The sequence below is a fragment of the Amphiprion ocellaris genome, chromosome 6 (assembly GCF_022539595.1).
Source record: "Amphiprion ocellaris isolate individual 3 ecotype Okinawa chromosome 6, ASM2253959v1, whole genome shotgun sequence".
Taxonomy (NCBI): Eukaryota; Metazoa; Chordata; class Actinopteri; family Pomacentridae; genus Amphiprion; species Amphiprion ocellaris.
The window spans coordinates 33,335,361-33,353,322 of record NC_072771.1 but is presented as its reverse complement, the minus strand read 5'-3'; the positions used below and the strand labels follow the sequence as shown (position 1 = coordinate 33,353,322).

General features: G+C 38.8%; 1 protein-coding gene across 1 annotated transcript; it reads right to left on the bottom strand.

Moving 5' to 3' along the window:
• Positions 1-8,717: 8,717 nt before the first annotated feature.
• psat1 (phosphoserine aminotransferase 1) lies at positions 8,718-17,755 on the bottom strand. Its single transcript, XM_023288621.3, has 9 exons — positions 17,599-17,755; positions 15,789-15,849; positions 15,262-15,331; positions 13,996-14,201; positions 12,447-12,619; positions 11,801-11,970; positions 10,682-10,810; positions 9,825-9,962; positions 8,718-9,151 (listed from the first exon to the last, which is right to left on the bottom strand). The coding sequence occupies exons 1-9, from the start codon at positions 17,653-17,655 to the stop codon at positions 9,049-9,051; spliced, it is 1,107 nt and encodes a 368-aa protein (XP_023144389.2). The 5' UTR covers positions 17,656-17,755; the 3' UTR covers positions 8,718-9,048.
• Positions 17,756-17,962: the final 207 nt, after the last annotated feature.

The following is a 17,962-nucleotide window of genomic DNA, read 5'->3' as shown; positions in this document are numbered from 1 at the left end:
TTACTGGATGTGACACAGCCGGAAACTCAAAGTCTCCAAACCCTGCCTTTCCACCCAGATGTTTCAGCATCTTAGAGCTAGTTTTAGTTTAACCTAGTTGTTCTGACTCAGGCCTGTGTTACACTGCTATGATTCAGTGACATAAATTCATCATCAGAGGGTCCAGAGATTCTGTACAGACGCCTCCAAATTTCTGCAAAGGCCACCAATTGTGCATTCGTTGGAAAGCCAAAAAGAGCAATTTTGTCTTGCCTTGCACAGAATACATTGCACATAAACAGACCATGTCCTGTAAGCATTTTACAGATTACAGTTTATTAAGCCTATTGAAACAGCAGCACTGATATTTTTAATGTACATAGCAAAACTGTCAGCCTTCTTAGTTGTGTAATTTTCTGTCACTGACCAACATCTGTTATAACTCCCACTATTTTGTTCCCTGGTACCTGGAACAACCTTGAGAAAACACTGCAGCTTCATGATTTTGTTTGCATGGGAGAGTTCAAAGTGCTGATCAAAGATGTGTACAACTACCACTCCTAAGCTCAGTTTATTTTGTGCATCTTAATCCCCTGGTTGTTCCGATGCGTTTTATTCACTTCTTTTCCATGTCACTTGCGTTATGTTCGATTTAATATTTGCAATTTTAAAATGGATCGCCTAGACTCCGATTTTTTTTCCCCTTAAGAACTGGTGGAGGGAAGAGGGAATAGTGGATTTACATTCTCCATGTGGATGATCAAAGAAATGTAAGTACTGTTTCATATCTGCTATATTTAAGGGAGAAAAACATTTGTATAATATATTGGACTACCAAAAAACCAAAAGGATACTAGGGACTTATTTACAAATGAAACAAAATGCATATTGCAGATAATTACTCTGGAGAAGGTTTTATGTCACATAGAGCAAATATTTCCAAAAAAATTAACTTCTGGTGAGAAATACAATCTTTCTCTTTTGTTTAGTGGGGAAAAACTGTCCTAAATGTTCTGTAACGAGCAGTAAAAAGGGAAAAAGACATTAACTAGTTCAAAGATGCATTCAAATTTAGCAATTTTCCTCTTAAAGCAGGCAGCATATACTGTACATTATCTATAGAAAACAGCTTCTGAGGCTGTGTGTGTGTGACTGTATAAAGAATGTCAGTCACACTAAGTTTTCATGCTGCAAGCATGGATCTCTTGACATGAGACTCAATCAGCAGCACTAAAGCCTGCCTCTGCCTCTGCCACCCTACTTTTGTGCCGACTAATCTCCACTGTAGGATGTAGAGGAGCCATTTGATATTGTCTTCCCCGGTGTTTTTCATTATCACCGTCTTACTGCAGCCTGCCGGTGGCATTACCTCGACATTAGTGGGCTTGACAGGACGAGAATCACCACACAATCCTGTCACAACCTCCCATCTCTGCTGTAACCCTACTCGCATTTCAAAGCCCCTCTGCCTCTTCTTATCTTTCGCTTGCTTTTTTTTTCCTGCTTTGAGGTGGATCTGCAGCAGGGTCATGGACAATATTTTTTAGGAAAATTACTGAGAGGTTAGGTGTTTTGCAGGAATATAAAAGGCACAGAGTAAAAAAAAAAACATGCCATTGTGCACCTGATAGAGATACAAGAGCAGGATTTTCAATGAAAAGATTAAAAACATATTGCATAAAGCTAATATTATTGCATAATACTTCTCACTTAATACATTGCTGTTAAACTTAGCTCAACTGAATAACTGTCTTAACCTTGTCTAACAGGGATTTTTCTTAGAAGACACGTCTTTTTCTCAGGTTTGCTTTTGTCTGAGATGTTATTTCTTGCCTGACAAACTCAAGCTGCACCGTCCATTCAGAACCACAAGTACCAGCAGCAAGTCAAACACATTAGCTTGTTCCAATTAATGCATGACTGCTATTGATTATCCTGTCCTCCGGTGGCTGCTGTAGCCCACAGCTGCTCATTTTTAAATAGTTTGTTGTTTTAATGGACTGTCCAAGTTCTGCAGCTTCATCATTAACTCTACTAATGAGCAGTCTTACATCTGTGATTGTCAAAGGGGTTTTGTATTTACATCTCCTGATTTGTTTCGTTTCTTTCTCTAGTTTGAGTTACATGGCCTTCAGGGGTTTAAAGGTCTGTTGGATTTGCAATAAGATACCTGTTCAGTATTTCACTCCTGGAGCATAACTCATGTTGTAAAGATGCAGATATTGAAATGTCTCTCACTAATCCCTTTGCATAATTTCCTGTAAGTCACTCACAACAAGCAACAGTGGATGTTAGTGTACTTCACTCTGAACTGGAGGTCCCCATCCATCTACATAGGCTTTCAAATTTGTTACCAGAGGCCTGCATGGATTTCCAGATTGACTTTTCTAAGCTGGACAAGTAACAATGTGTCATACTGCTTTTAACCTCACAGCATCTACACGGTTGTTCAAAGCTTGATCTACCTGAAACTGGTAAAGCTTAAATCCAGAGACCGTATACAAAAGATGGACATAGTGACCATAATGTTACCCACTGGCATCTAGACTAATGTTTGAAGCCTCAAGTTTGGCATCTGACTGTCACGACCTTGGCCACATTAACGTAACAAGCGAGGGGTGTATCTAACTGAGAACCCAAGGACACGATGCACAAATATTGTCATGGCCTTTTAATCACAAGGTACCCTATTTTAATCTAACTGTGACCATAAATTACAAATTAAATATCGTATAACATTGAAGGAAATGTGAAACCAGTAATGGAGACCATAACCTCATGAGGAAACTGTTAACTGAGGTAACATATTAAGGGGCAAGTAAGATCATTTTGTCATAGTCTTCAACACAATCTGACTTATTTTTGCAACCAGAGAAGTCTCCTCCTGCTGGCTGTTAGAAAGAATGCAGGTTAAAGGTATGTCTGTATTGGTTTCAAGCCTAGAGGCAAAGTGCATCCATTATATAAAGTCTGTGCTCAAACTCTGCAAACAATTGATCAATCCAGAGATTATGGCAGATTTGTGCCACAAGTTAATATGATATACAGTTTGCACCCGACCATAGCAACATTGCAACTTGATGTGGTCCATCCAGCTTTTGTCATGACTTCAGCTTCAACATCAAAATATTTGTTGGGATTTTTTTTTTTTTTTTTTTTTTTTAACCTGAGCTCATTTTAGTCATATCAGAAACATGATTAAAATTTATAGTAATATTGGTTTCACACTATGGTCTTGACGAAATTATCCAAACTACCAGATTCATTCTACATTCATAGTTCCTGCAGGATGAATCATAGAAAAAACTTTGGTGATCCTCAGATTTTTACTCTCGCACCACCATGAATTTGACATGTCTGACATTTGTAATTTAAATGTATTGACAGCAACTGGATTGATTCCTGTTCAATTTGGTGTACATGTTCATGCCAGCCACATGATGACTTGTGATAACTGTGGTGATCCTTAAAGTAGTTTTCATCTAGTGCCTTTATCAGGGCAAAATATCAATTCCCCACATAATACCTCTATAATAACACATTTACATTAGCCTCAGCTGTATTTTTGTGCTAAATAGTGTGTTAATATGCTAAGCTAGGATGGTGAACAAAGTAAATATTGCGCCTACCAATCATTAGCATGTTAGTGTTGCTGATGCTGGTATGTTGGCATTGACCCCAAAGCACCAATGCGCTAAAATTCAACTTTACTGAGCCTCTCATATAGCTGTAGTCTTTTAATTAGGGTTTCCGTATCAAAAGCTGCTCTTCAACTTGATTTCAACACATCATCACAAATTTTGAAGTTGCTATCTTGTTCATTATGTTTCCAGGTTCAGTGGTTGTGAATTGAGACAGACAGTTTAAGTAAAACTAGGAGCAGAGTCAAAAACATACAATAAACTAAAATAGTAGAGAAATCTGTTGAGATGAAGTTGCTAATTATGCAAAGTCTCTGCACATTGAAGATCAGCTGCCAAATGAAGCAGCACTAAAGGTGGAAGTAGAGGAGCTCACGTGTGCACTGATGCCTCTGGGGTTCTAACAGGAGGTGGCAAACAACCATTAATTGATTACAAGACTAAAATGAGCACGATGCCAAAGTTCCTGCAGCTCATTGGGACGCAAATGCTTTCAGTCAGAGTTAAAGATGACCGTAAACTAACAAACTGAAAGACTCACTGCAGATATAAACGCAAAGAACAATATGTGACAGCGTCTTATCATACTGACAAATCTGCCTTAAAGCAATACTTCACGGCGGTGGAACATTTTTTACCTTTCAGCACACAAACCTTTGCAGCAGGTCCAACATCTCCCACCCTGGAGATCCAAAGTCAACAGCAGCATTCCGACTTTCTCCCCTGCTTTTGGTATTGATATTTGCTAACTGCCAAAATTACTTTTTGGGAAGAATCGCCTGGGATGTTATATAAAATAATAACTCCTGGATCAACTTTACCTTGTGTTTCATTACATTTCAAAATGAAAGTAAGAAAATGGCAAGGTGCTTTTGTGTGTGTGTGTGTGTGTGTGTGTGTGTGTGTGTGTGTGTGTGTGTGTGTGTGTGTGTGTGTGTGTGTGTGTATGGACACCAGCTGGATTCAGGAACACACGTACCTTTTAAGGATACAGTGATGTGCAAAAGCTTTAGGCTAATATTAAATCATCAAATGAATAGCTTTAAATTTTAAATTGACTTTGTATGAATTGCATTAAACAGAAAAGCCTAAATCAGTAAGTAAAAACTATGGATATATGATGTCTTGAACCTATTCAAAACCAATGTTGCAGGCCAAAATCCTCTGCACAATTTCTAAGGGAAAAAAAAAACGACATAGGAAACATCACTTCTACAAAAGCCAGCTGCAACATTTTAAGCCCAAAAACACTCTGAGAGACTCCCAGGTTAGTAGTTCAATTGCCATTTATGCCACCCATACAATCATTCATGCACTGACAGAGCTGTAAAGCATTAAAGATAAAAGCACCGACAAAAAGGTGCATCACATGCTCTATTAACACTCTATTGCCCACCGTGCACTAATAACCTTATCGTACCATCTGGAGAGGAATTATTCCACTTTATCACCTAAAAGGTCCAGTGGAATGAATTATATCATGTACATTACAACAATAACTGTGAACAGCATGCTTCTCTGTGGCTGATAAAGATGTATTTTCAGTGCTGGAAGGACTGAAAGAATGGGGAGAGTGTGTCTTTTTACAATCCCCAAACCATTATAAAGCAGAGATGTGTATTTTCTGAAAGGATACTGATTTATTTCTTCAGTTGAGGATGTTTTGCCTGCAGTGGTGAGTTGACCTATTCAGAGAAGCCACACTAGTGTCTAACAAAAACACAAATAGCTATTCTAAAATGAGAAAATAACAACAATTTCTTGTTTAAAGCGTCTTCAGTTCTATTTGTGTATTAATTATTGAATATTATAGTTGTTTCTTAATATATTATTGATCATGGTCTATCAGTCTCGATATATATATATATATATATATATATATATATATATATATATATATATATATATATATATATAGATTAAACGTTGTGAACAACACCCAACATGAATATAAAAAGACATAGACTCCCATTTGACCACTTCTAGGGCTTGCAAAAATATGTTTCTTGATGAACACTTCCACCTAGAGGTTATTTGGCACAAAAGCAACTAGATACCTTTGAGCGTGCATGTTTTGGGTTATGAGTGGGTATTCTGTCTTAAATCTATATATGTTACCTTAAGACTTTTCTCTCTGTCATTTTTTTTCTTGATTTTACCTAAATTGCGTCTTCCTTTCTTTTATCTCACGTTAATGGGATTTGTTTGACCTTTGTGTACTCCAGGTGTGTTATTAATAGTGATTCCATTTGATTTAATGTTATATGTCATATTCCAATTGTTGACTTTTCATTTGAAAAAACTGTGACAAACTTTGGGCTTTGAGAGGTGATCTACAAATAAAAATGATCAACTGTTAGTGCATATTTTTCAATGAGTGCCTGCTACATCTAGACTACATCTTGCTGGGCTGCTTAAATTTTTGTAACACTTCTTTGTACAATATTAATATTCTTATTTTCTGTATAAACTGCCTAAAGTACTAGAGAAAAGAAAGGACAAAAGTCTTACATGAACAGGGAGGAAAATATTTAACAATATCGTGACAAATGATACATCCTCGCAATGTCAAACCTGTTCAATTTAACCTTGTTACTCTTGCAATCCAACTTTTTTTTAACTTGTGCATTATTTTTAAAGGGAGGTTATAAGCCACAGAAGCCTAACATTTTTGTTTAGTGATAAACTGGAGCTGCTGGCAGGTTTGTTGCAGGTTCTGTCAATTAGAAAGACAGGAAAGAGAGACAAAGCTACAGCAAACACACACTCACCCCAGCTCGCATCATCTCCTCAAAACATACATTTCTATTCAAAAAATGCTTCAATCTCCACGAACTAAACCTACGTAAAACATCTTGTATTTTTAGTACCACCTCAGGATATGTTTCACCACTGATTCCTGTATTGAAATTCTCACTGTGCCACCTCCTGCTTCTTTACTTCTCCTCCCGAGAGGTCAGAGATCATGTTTAAACACACTGCTGAGCCTCGGCGGGTCGAACGCAGCAGGGACTGGCCTCTGGACATTCAGATAGAAACCATCCTGCTGCCCTGCTGATGTTATGCTTCCTGCTCACTCCTACATACTGAGCTGCTTCTCCTGTCAGCAGGCAGTGAAGAAGTAGGAGGTGATGGTTTAACCTCACAGGCAAAAGGACTAAGTCTGCTTGTAGTGTGTTGAATATTGTTATTGATAAGTTACTTGACAGCAGGCTATCAGAAAAGAAATAAATTTTCGCTGCACTCTGAGGGCAAAAGTTTCACATTTAATGCACCAGAAGTGATGCAACGGCACACTGACACACCCTGAAGTTCACCCAACATCACAGCAGCCAGATGAGACTTAGTTGAAGCACTGGAGGTCACGAAAGGAGGAAGATTTTCAGCTGATTGTTTCCTGATGCAGACAGCTGATGCTCTAGCATAGATTTCCAGCAAAAGCAGAAGTAAGCTGGATCTTTTGTTAAACTTTAAATAGATAAAATTTGGTTTTATTTGTTTTAGTTACCAGGTTGTGAGATTTATTTTTTTTTTTGCCTCTTCCCTAGTTTGGTGGAGGTGAAAGTTTTTTCCATGCTCTCCCTACTACAATTCCAATGTTATACAGTCATGGAAAAAATGATTAGACCACCCTTGTTTTCTTCAATTTCTTGTTCATTTCAATGCCTGGTTCCATGAAAGGTATATAACCTGAAGAACACAATGAACACGACAAAAACTGCAACTGATTCCATAACACTTTATGTCCTATTTGACATGCTTCAGCTTCATTGTGTTCCCAGGGTATATAAGAGGCCATTTCATTTCATAAGCAGCACAACTCCGATGTCAGTTGTCAGTTCTCAAATAATGCCTAAAACAAAAGAATTATGTGAAGCCACAAAGGCAGCCATTGTGGCACTGCTAGAAATTGGCATTGAGAGGCAGGCAGTGAAAAAACGGAAGATCTCCAAGACAGCCATTCAGAAGGCAGAGGAAAGACAGTTACTCTTTGCTGGGATCACAAGGATTGGACTGTTGAGGATTGAGCTAAGGTTCTCTTCAGTGATGAAGCCAATTTTCAGTTGATGCCCACTCCAGCTACCTTACTGGTTAGGAGGAAGCCTGGAGAAGCTACAAACCAGACTGTCTGCCTCTATAGTAAAACATGGGGGTGGATCAGTGACGATCTGGGGTTGTTTCAGTCTGGGTAGAACAGGGTAAATGAACCAGGTCATGTACAGGGCTACTCTTGAAAACAGTCTTCTTCCATCAGCTGGAAAACTCTTTCCTGTCTCCAATGACTGGATTTTCCAACAAGACAATGCCTCTTACCACACAGCAAGGTCGACTAAAGCCTGGATGGAGAACCAGAACACTGGAACCATGCTTTGGCAGCTCAATCACCAGATCTAAATCCAGCTGAAAACCTGTGGAAAATCATCAAAGGCTAAACAGAGAACCACAAGCTCCAAAACAAAGCAAATTTGTTTGAGTTTGTGCAACAGGAATGGGCTGCTGTGACAGCAGAACAATCTCAGAAGCTGGTGGTGAACATGACTACAGTCATCAAAAACAATGGTTATGAATCAATACTAACTCCTGTGTGGATCATGTGACTAAAACAGACAGAAAAGAAAACATGGAATGCCTAAAAGTTGTTTTTGGCAGTACAATGCCACAGCTACTGATGTAAGAACTTGAGGGATTTTGGTTAAGAAAACCATGGAAAATGTCTAGATATCAGCTCTTAAATTAAACTCTCATGAGCTATTTTTGTTGTTATCGTTACATTTGTCCAAACAAATGTAACTTTAGTTGTACCAGGCATTAAAATGAACAAGAAATTGAAGAAAACAAGGGTGGTCTAATAATTGCTTTCATGACTGTATGGCATTTCGTCAAGACAGCGCTGGAGTGCTTCATTAAGTCATAAATATCTTTTCTGTGCTTTGTTGTAACACTGTTCCACCCACAATACAGCAAAGCAGAATGAAGTTTAGCAGTGCTTCTCTGGTCTCTGAAGCTAAATCTTATCAATAAGGAAGTCTTAAGGTACAGAAATCCATCCACTGGAAAACAGCCTTTCAGCCAATAAAGTACACTTCAAAAAGTACATATGTTTTTGTGCGTCAGTAAGATTTACTGGAATGTAAACACATTTTGAACAAGAATTACCTACAGCATATGTACATCAAAGCACTGTTAGTCAACAAATTCACTTAAATAGTAATTCTATGATACACTGATATCATTAAATCTTTACTTGGAACAGCAGTTTAGGCTTTTTAGGAAACTAAGGGTTGGCGTTACAAAACAGGTGTCTAAAAGGACACCTTCCACATCCAACATGGATCTCAACGAGAAGTAAACAAGAGGATTTTTAAAAACTAAAGTAGCAAAATGCCACCGTGTGACATGAATCAACTCGTAGCAGCAGCAGTCGGTTTTATTGGTGCTCTTTGAGGAATTCCCTCATGTAGCCAGCGAGGGCTGCAGTGTCCTCTACTGTTACAGCGTTGTACAGGGAGGCACGGATTCCTCCAACTGACCTGCAGGGGGAGACAAAGTCAAGTTTGAGGTCTGCAAATGGAGAAGACTAATTCTTTGTGCATCTAGCCTTACATGTAAACAAAATTAAGATCTCTATGGGGGAATTATTGTAACAAAACTGTTCGTAAATGTGTATGGATGAGAACTGTGTGTCAATCTGTGTGTCTGTAGTGACATTTGTAAATGTGTACTGAGATTTGTCAATGTAATCTGCAAATGTCTTCAAAATTTGTGTGTCAGTAATTCGGTTTTCTAATGTGCAAAAAAATAAATAAATCTGCTAATCCGTATTAAAATGTGCACATGTAGTAAAACTTGTCAATGCATACAAATATCTGTGAATGTGTACACAGATATTTATAGATAGAAAAGTCTCAGTATTTGGCTACAAGTGCCGGACATACAGACAAATCACCAGTTACAAATCAAGCGGGCCTTAAAATTGGCTGTCTTTTTACATGTGTGAGATTTTGTATCTGTAACTGTAGGGTTTCTGTGCCCTGAGCTCAGGCTCACAGGCTCATTCATTCTGGCTGCATACCTCAGAAGTTATGCCGCAACTCTCCATACACATTTACAAATAGTTTTGCTACCATAATACCCCCATAGATGCTGTATTATCGTTAGCACCCATGAAACAGAAATAAAGTAGGTATTACTGGGACAACTGACCTGTGTCCTTTCAGTGATATCATTCCACGTTTGGATGCTCCTTCCAGAAATTCCTTTTCCAAAGCATCATCTCCTTCTTTCTTCCCCACACGAAACGGTACGTTCATGCGGCTTCGACAAGCCGTCTCTACAGGACACCTGAGCAGGTGAACATGGCAGTACGTTGTTACTAAACCCTCTGGACCCCAAGCAGTTTCTGGGCCTTTGCTGCTCCTGTCACATTTTTACTCGCTATACGCTCATTTTTCACTGCAATATAAAGTCCTGCACCTCTACTGAAGCAGCACAGCTATGGTTAGAAGTAGAGAGAACTCATGTTTTGTGTGTATTATGACAGTTATTAAGCCATAAATCCTAAAGAAAGACAAAAATAACAGCACTGTTCTACTTTAGTGTCTTCACATTCACCCATTCACACACGAATCGTGGCAGAGCTGTGAAGCAAGGTGCTAATGTGCCATCGGAGGCAACTTTGGGTTCTTCAGCATGCAGATGGACCCGAGATCAAACCTTTTGTTTTACCAACTGAGTCACAGAATTTGAAAAGACCAGTGGTTGGCCAGAGTGTTGTGTCACAAGATAGATACCCTAAAGCTTGAAAACAGAGCCAAGAGGAGGCATAGAAGGGTGTTTTCCTTTAACACTTGAGTTACAATATGGTGAGAATTTAATACGGGTTTTAATTTGCTCCTCAATACCAGAAAATGTCTGCCCAACTCAGCTTTAAATGTTGCCAGTATAGAGTGAAACAGACTGTGCAGCTAGACTGGCACTGATGCTTTACAGTGTATAATACTCCCAGAATGTCTTGACCCTCTCTGAATTTCCTGTTTTAACGCTGCCGTTTTAATACTTACGCATAGAAACCGTTAGAAGCGCTGATGATGTCATAAATCATGGCGGACTTCTGCTTGTTGAGCGTCTCCATGGCGGCGCTGCCGCCATTATTCTTAATCCACTCCAGAACCAGACCCATGATATAGATGCTGAACACAAAGGTAGAAATAGATCAAAATAGTCACATACAATAAAGTAGTAAATCCCATGTCTGTACATTATACCAAAGGCTATATAGTAAGCAGCTGGTTAGCTTAGCAAATAAAAAAGAACATAACAGGTTGAAGCAGCTGTAGTTTATAGTTGCTGTTTTAGTTTTGCCAGACAATCAGTCGAGACTCCAGGTAGTAGCTCTCAACCAAGAAACAGTCCAGCACATGAACCTCTGGAATGCTTTGAGTGGTTTTGCACTTCAGTTTTTGTAGTAATTAACTATGTGGGCTCCAGTTTCTAGGCACATTTTTCCTCACTGTGAGCTCATTTTGAATGCAACATAGAGTCTTTCACCTCTATGGAAACAGCATTTTTTGCCAGATGTAGAGAGAACGCCATAATATTTTTTGAGCAAGGAAAAATTTAAGTTGTTCAATTTTTTTTTCTTTTGGACAAATTTTCAAAACTTGTAATCAACATGTACAATATTTTTCCATGTACCCACAGGTATAACCAATAATGATAAAAATGGTAGCTCTACATAACAGAGATTTTTATTTATTTATTTATTTTTTTTAATTTTCAGTTGTTTTCATACTTATCTCCAATCTCCTCTGTGTAAATACAGCCAGCAGTTCAACTCAGTCACTGAAGTTTTTTTTATTTTTTATTGATTTTTTTTTAAAGATAATAAGCCTAAACCTGCCAGCATGTACTGTGGTTCAGAAGGTTAAACTGACACCCTAGAAGATGTTAACTTGTGAAATGTAGAAGTGCTGTTGATTTCTTATGTTCTATTTACAGTTTATGCTCACCTCTTGGCAACAGAGCAAATGTGCGCCTGAAAAAAAATTCAGCTGATATTTCCACAAGACCAACAGGAACCAGTAAAAAATGTTTTGTATTTTTCAATTTAATTTTGAAACATGTACATTTCACAAATATTGCTAATCTTCAGTCAGATATAAAACAGAGAAGCTGTGTACCTGAAGCACGGCGGCGTGTTGTAGAGAGAGTTCATCTCAGCCTGAACCTTGTAGTCCAGGACGATGGGACACTCCTTCAGAGCGTGACCCAACAAGTCTTCTCTCACGATGACCACAGTGACGCCGGCGCAACCCACGTTCTTCTGAGCACCCGCGAAGATTAGACCAAACTACACAACGCAAGAGGACACAACAAAATACAACGTTTTGTACAAACACATGAGCAACTTGTGGAAGAAGAACATTTGAACGTGGTGTGAAGGGGAAAACCTTTGCCAAGTCAAAAAGCGTTTATCCTCTCTACTCTGGTTAGCTTAGGACATTCAAATTGCCAGGCTCAATTCAGCATTGTCGTACTTTAAATTTTAATCTCAATATGCTATGCTGTGCTAATGGTATATAAACAGGCAAACAGGTGCTTAATGTTATAGCATGTTAACAACTCTGCTCTGTGATTTCTCTATTGTGTTTTATTCCTACAACTGTACTTATTTTGACTTAAATTATCATTTTATTATTTTTTAGCAGCAGTATTTCTTGTGTCGTGTTGTGCCTCTTCCATGGGTTCTGTTGTTTCTCATCAATTTCCATTACAGCGGAAGGATAATGAATGTTTTCCAGACTGTCAACTGTTCTTTCTTCTCACCTTCGACACGTCCACAGGTCGGGACAGGAAGTTGGACGACATGTCGCTGACGAGGACCACCCCGTTGGTTTCAGGTGTGAAGTTGTATTCCACGCCGTGCACGGTCTCGTTGCAGCAGTAGTACACGTAGGAGGCCGATGGGTTCAGGGTCCAGCTGCTGGGGTCGGGGATTTCTGGAGGGAGCAACAACACAACATATTTAAGAAGTTATACCAGTTTAAAGAGTCTATAGCCATGCTAGCAGCTCTGTGGGACTAAAGTGTCTAAATACTAACATGACTGCTCACAGTGATAATGCTAATATTAACAGAATAGACATCTATCCTGGGGCTGCACAGTGGCGTAGTGGTTAGCACTTTCGCCTTGCAGCAAGAAGATCCCTGGTTCACGTCCCGGCTTTCCCGGGATCTTTCTGCATGGAGTTTGCATGTTCTCCCTGTGCATGCGTGGGTTTTCTCCGGGTACTCCGGCTTCCTCCCACAGTCCAAAAATATGCTGAGGTTAATTGATTATTCTAAATTGCCCGTAGGTGTGAATGTGAGAGTGATTGTTTGTCTTTGTATGTGGCCCTGCGACAGACTGGCGACCTGTCTAGGGTGTCCCCTGCCTTCACCTGAGTCAGCTGGGATAGGCTCCAGCCCCCCGCGACCCTAGTGAGGATTAAACGGTGTATAGATAATGGATGGATGGACATCTATCCTTAATTTCAATCCATCAGATTGTTTCCACTGAAATACAAATATGTCAGGCTGTTGGTAGTGTTAGGAGGATCCCAACCTCAGTGGCAAGCAAAGAGTGCACATGGTCTTTGTAATAATTTGGCTTCATGATATCTTGTGCAATTAGAACACACCCACCATTCTTCAAACCAGTTTTCCTGCTCAGTTAAATGCAGTCCTCCACACCAAACCTCTCCCTTGTAAAAACATGCCTAAAGCGAGAACTGAAGATGAAAAGGACTTGCCGTCTTTCTAGATCTTTTTATTTGGAGGATTTTTGTCTCCACTAGCCAGTGACGTGGAAAAGAAAGACGAGTCGGCTGACTTTCTGTCCAAATTTTTAGGTGCTGCACATAAAAAGGAGAAACTCCTCTTTATAGGGAGAGCAGATGGTGTTTCAGGTCTAAGAAAAACTAGACGACGGACAATAGGAGCAACATACCTCAGATTTAGTGTTAAACAGCATTTATTAAGCTGCCTCTGCATATTTGGATAAAGAGGAGCCCCAATGTAAACCACCAATCAGACACAACCATGTGGAAACAACTGATTGCATACCAGAGTCTTTCACTGCGAGTCGTCTCTATTGTTTATTACGCAACAGTCTGGACACATGGCCTGATTGAGCAGCGAGGCAGTCCACATGCAGCCGGAATGACAATGACTATCTCCTAAAAGATCTACAACAAGTTTTCTGTGTGCTGACAATAATTAAAATGAACTTTATTTTTTTATTTAATCAAAACCTTGCCCTCAAAAACATGGTATTGGCCTCATTATTCACCCAAAATGGCATCGAGATATTTCTCCATTCACTCCCACACACTTACTTGTGTAACTATCCAACTTTGGATGGACGACGTTGACTTTTCCGTATTTCTCTGCTTCTTTCGCCGCTTTCGCTGACCACGTTCCGGTCACTATGTAATCGGCACACCGGTCCTCTTTCAGGCCGATCAGGTTGAGAGGAACACCGCTGAACTGTCCAGACCCGCCGCCCTGCAGGAACATGACTTTGTAGTTGTCTGGGATATTTCTGTGAAGACAAACATCTTCTGTGTTAAAACACCATATACAATGCAGACATTACTGTGTGCAGCAGTTAACTAAAAAAAATAATCTGATTCTTAAACCAAGCAAAGATCCAGGTTGTACAAGACACAATATCTCCCTGGTGCAGGTAAAGTGTCACAGTTAAAACATGCAGCCGTACTTTGTTCATCCATAGTTATTCTCTCTTGTGCATTTAATGCAAATGGTAAAATTAATGTAGTTATTAATCCTAAATTAGCGAGACTACTAAAAAGGTAGATTTAAGTGACTGCATAATGTCTTTTTCTTTAAAAATGATTTGATAATGGATAAAAATTCAAACCACTTATTAATCTAACATGAATATAACACCAGTTTCCACATTGTGTTTTTAGCTTTCGGTTTTCATGGTGATTCTTTATGCTATTTTCTTATATGTTTGGGTTTTGGGACTTCAGGAAGCCTCTCTTTTTTTGTGTACTTTAATACGGTTTATTTGTCCGATGATTTTATTTGCATGCTAAGTTATGACTGTACTTACCTACAAATATGTTATCTCAGCGAAGTCCCATACGTACACGTTTACAATAGCTTCGGTTTGGTTAAAATAGCATTAATTATAAATTTAGAAAATCCTTCACAATCCATACATTCTTAGCAACTCCACGGAGAAACACACCTAAGTGACTGACAAACACCATCTAAATTTTTTGGGCTTGTACGGCTAATTATTAATATTGTTCCTATACTTATCTCACACAAGAATTCATATGTAAGACCATGCTATTTTCTCAGACTTTAAATACCAAAATATTATGTGTACTTTGACCTAAAACAAGAAAAAAAAATGCTGTTTGGACATGTCCTGATGGTGTGAAGTAAAGTAAGACTGAAGAAGATAAGATAAAATAAAATAAGTTCTCAATTTTACAACAGCATATAAAAGCAAAATAGACTTTTTTCTTTCAAAAACAATGTTGACATCACATAAAATAGCAACTGACAAAACAGATATATGATGCAAGAATAAAAAAGAAGATGGTTCAGTACTAAAAGTCACTTACAACAACTCTCGCAGGAGATTCTCTGTTTTGTTGATGATTTTGTTGAAGTCTGATGATCGGTGGCTCATCTCTGGTTGGACAGAATCACAAACATGAGCATTTAGTCTCACTGTCATTGATATATACTCACATTTTAACAAACTGTGTTTCAGTTTTTGGTATTTAATACAGGAACATGACTAAATCACAGGTTCCAGAGAGAGAAAAAGCAACCATGAGAGCAGAATGAATGAATGCACCTGGTCTTTAACTCACAGTAAACACACACTGTGGATGAAGTGATTCAGAAATGGACTACAATCACCAACAAACACTTGTTTCTGTGCACTAAAAGCACAATGTTACAATTTTAAGAGTAGTCTTTAAACATCACTCAGGTGTCTATATGGAGGCTTAAACCAATTTACTTGCTGTAATTCTGCCTCCTGTCCACACTGGTTGTTAAAACATTCTTTCTTAATGCAGCTTTAGTCTAAGTGAGCAGAGACACAGGCCTCCTTTAGTGAATAAATGTATTCATTACTCACCAAGAACACTAATTCCAGAGCCACTGTAGTTGAGCAGCTCCTTCTGTGCTTGAAACAGCACCTGTAACACATCACACAGAATAATATCTCTTAAAAACACTAACAGAAAAGATGATGGTCGACATGTTTCATAAGAGATCTGAAAAAGAAAGTTTGAGCTGCAACAAGAAGTCAGATGTAAATCAAACTTCAACCAAGGTGACAGAGGCATTTTAACTTAACTTTATATTTTTCTCTTTAATTAGAGTCTATGTTATGCATATTTACAAGGTTTCAATTTAACAATTAGCACTGATTTATCAGCAGAATATTGTTTTTCACAATGAATCATCTGGTCTACAAAACATCAGAAAATAATTAATCACAACTTTCTGAAGAGTAATCATCCTTCCTGTCTGACCAGTGCACCGAAACTCAGAGATTTTAAATTTACAATCATGCAAGATGAAAGTAAAATGTTTGCATTTCTGCTTGAGAAAGACCTAAATTGTAATTAAAACTGATGCCTTTTAATGCTTTGTCGATCAACTAATCAATAAATTGGCTTTGTACAAAATTTTGAGTTTGGAGAAGTGGCTAACTCAAGTATTGTGGAGCTGAATGATACTTAGTTAAGAGCTCAAATGATACTGGATTTTTGGGGCGGATGCCAAAACAGATTCTTGGAGTGTCTTGGAGAAAAATGTTGATATTACTATAATGGCCAATATTATTTATTTTATTACTGTGAAGGAAAAATGACAGGGTCATTATTGATTACCTTTCCAGCAAAGTATTTCTGTCTGTATGAAATGGTGTCAGTTTGCTGTGATTTTACCTGTTTAAAATTACACTCAGTAACTTTTGTTGCATTATCTTCTGTACAAAAAGAAAAAAAAAGGATTGTATAACTGAGTATATTGGACCGTATATATGCTAATATCGAAATATCTGTAATATCGGATGATAATATTAGCAAACAGATACATTGGTTTGGTTCCAATTCAGTTATTAGGGCACAAAATGACAAAAAAGGAAACAAGAAGACGTAGAATTATGAAATAAGCATACATAGCAACTGCACATTAGTGGAATTACCTGTCATATGTTTTAAAGTTTTATCAATAATCAAATTGTCTGACTATGTTGGGATTATCAGGATCCACAAAGCCCCACACAGAGTAGTACAAACTCAGAGTACATTTTGTGCTTGGGACTGAAACTGCACATTTCACTGTTAAAAATGATTTTTAAATTAGTTTAATGCAAAGGATCAAAACTGAAACAGCTAATTCAGCTGCAGACACAGCAGAATGAGGCAGTTTCACCATAAAATCTGCACAAAATGTGACAAGTGAGACTGGAGAGTGGATCCTGTGGGGAGCTGGTTTTCTGCCATCTAGAGGCTGGATCTGCTGCTGCCACCCGTGAAGCACAAAGAAGCAGGTTTCCACATGAATGACTGAGGCTGATGCAACTCAACACACTGTTTTCATCCTGCTGGAGCTGCCCGCAAGTGGCAAGCCTCAGAAAGGCAGTCGTGTTCTCACATGACTGCATGCCAGCCTCAGATTCAAAGCTCAGGCAGCAGATCCACAGGGACAGCTGAGTTTTAAAGAACGATTTACAAACAACGCTAAATCAGAATCAAACACCACAAAGTCGAAAATAAAGACTAATCTGCAATGCATAAGACTCCTGCATCACAGTAAATTTAATTCTCTCAGCACAAGGGTCTTTTAGCTTTGAGGGAGTTTGCAGGTGGCTCCTGATTTCCAGCTTTTTCGCCGATTTTAATCGCTACACAGACAGAATGTAGATCCAGACTCACGGTTTGCGGGAGTTTTGCTGGTCCCGCTCCAAAGTTGATGGTTTGCTCCCGATCCATGATGTGGAATGATTGTGTGGATGTTTCTCGGTGGGATTCTGCGGTGCTGTGGACTGTCTTCCTCTCAGCTCTGCTCTCTGCTGCTGCTCCTCGTCGGTGTGGATGACAGCTGCCTGCGAAACGATGCGTTCAGGGACGCCTCCGGAAATTCGTAACCCCCACTTAAAAAGGATTTCCAAACGTCAGGTCAAGTCACTGTAATTTCTACAGCACATTTGAAACAACAGACCGTGAGCTTAAATGCTTTCCTATAGAGAAGCAAGATTGGTGTTTTATGCCTTCTTAAAAAAATCAAAAATTATGGGAA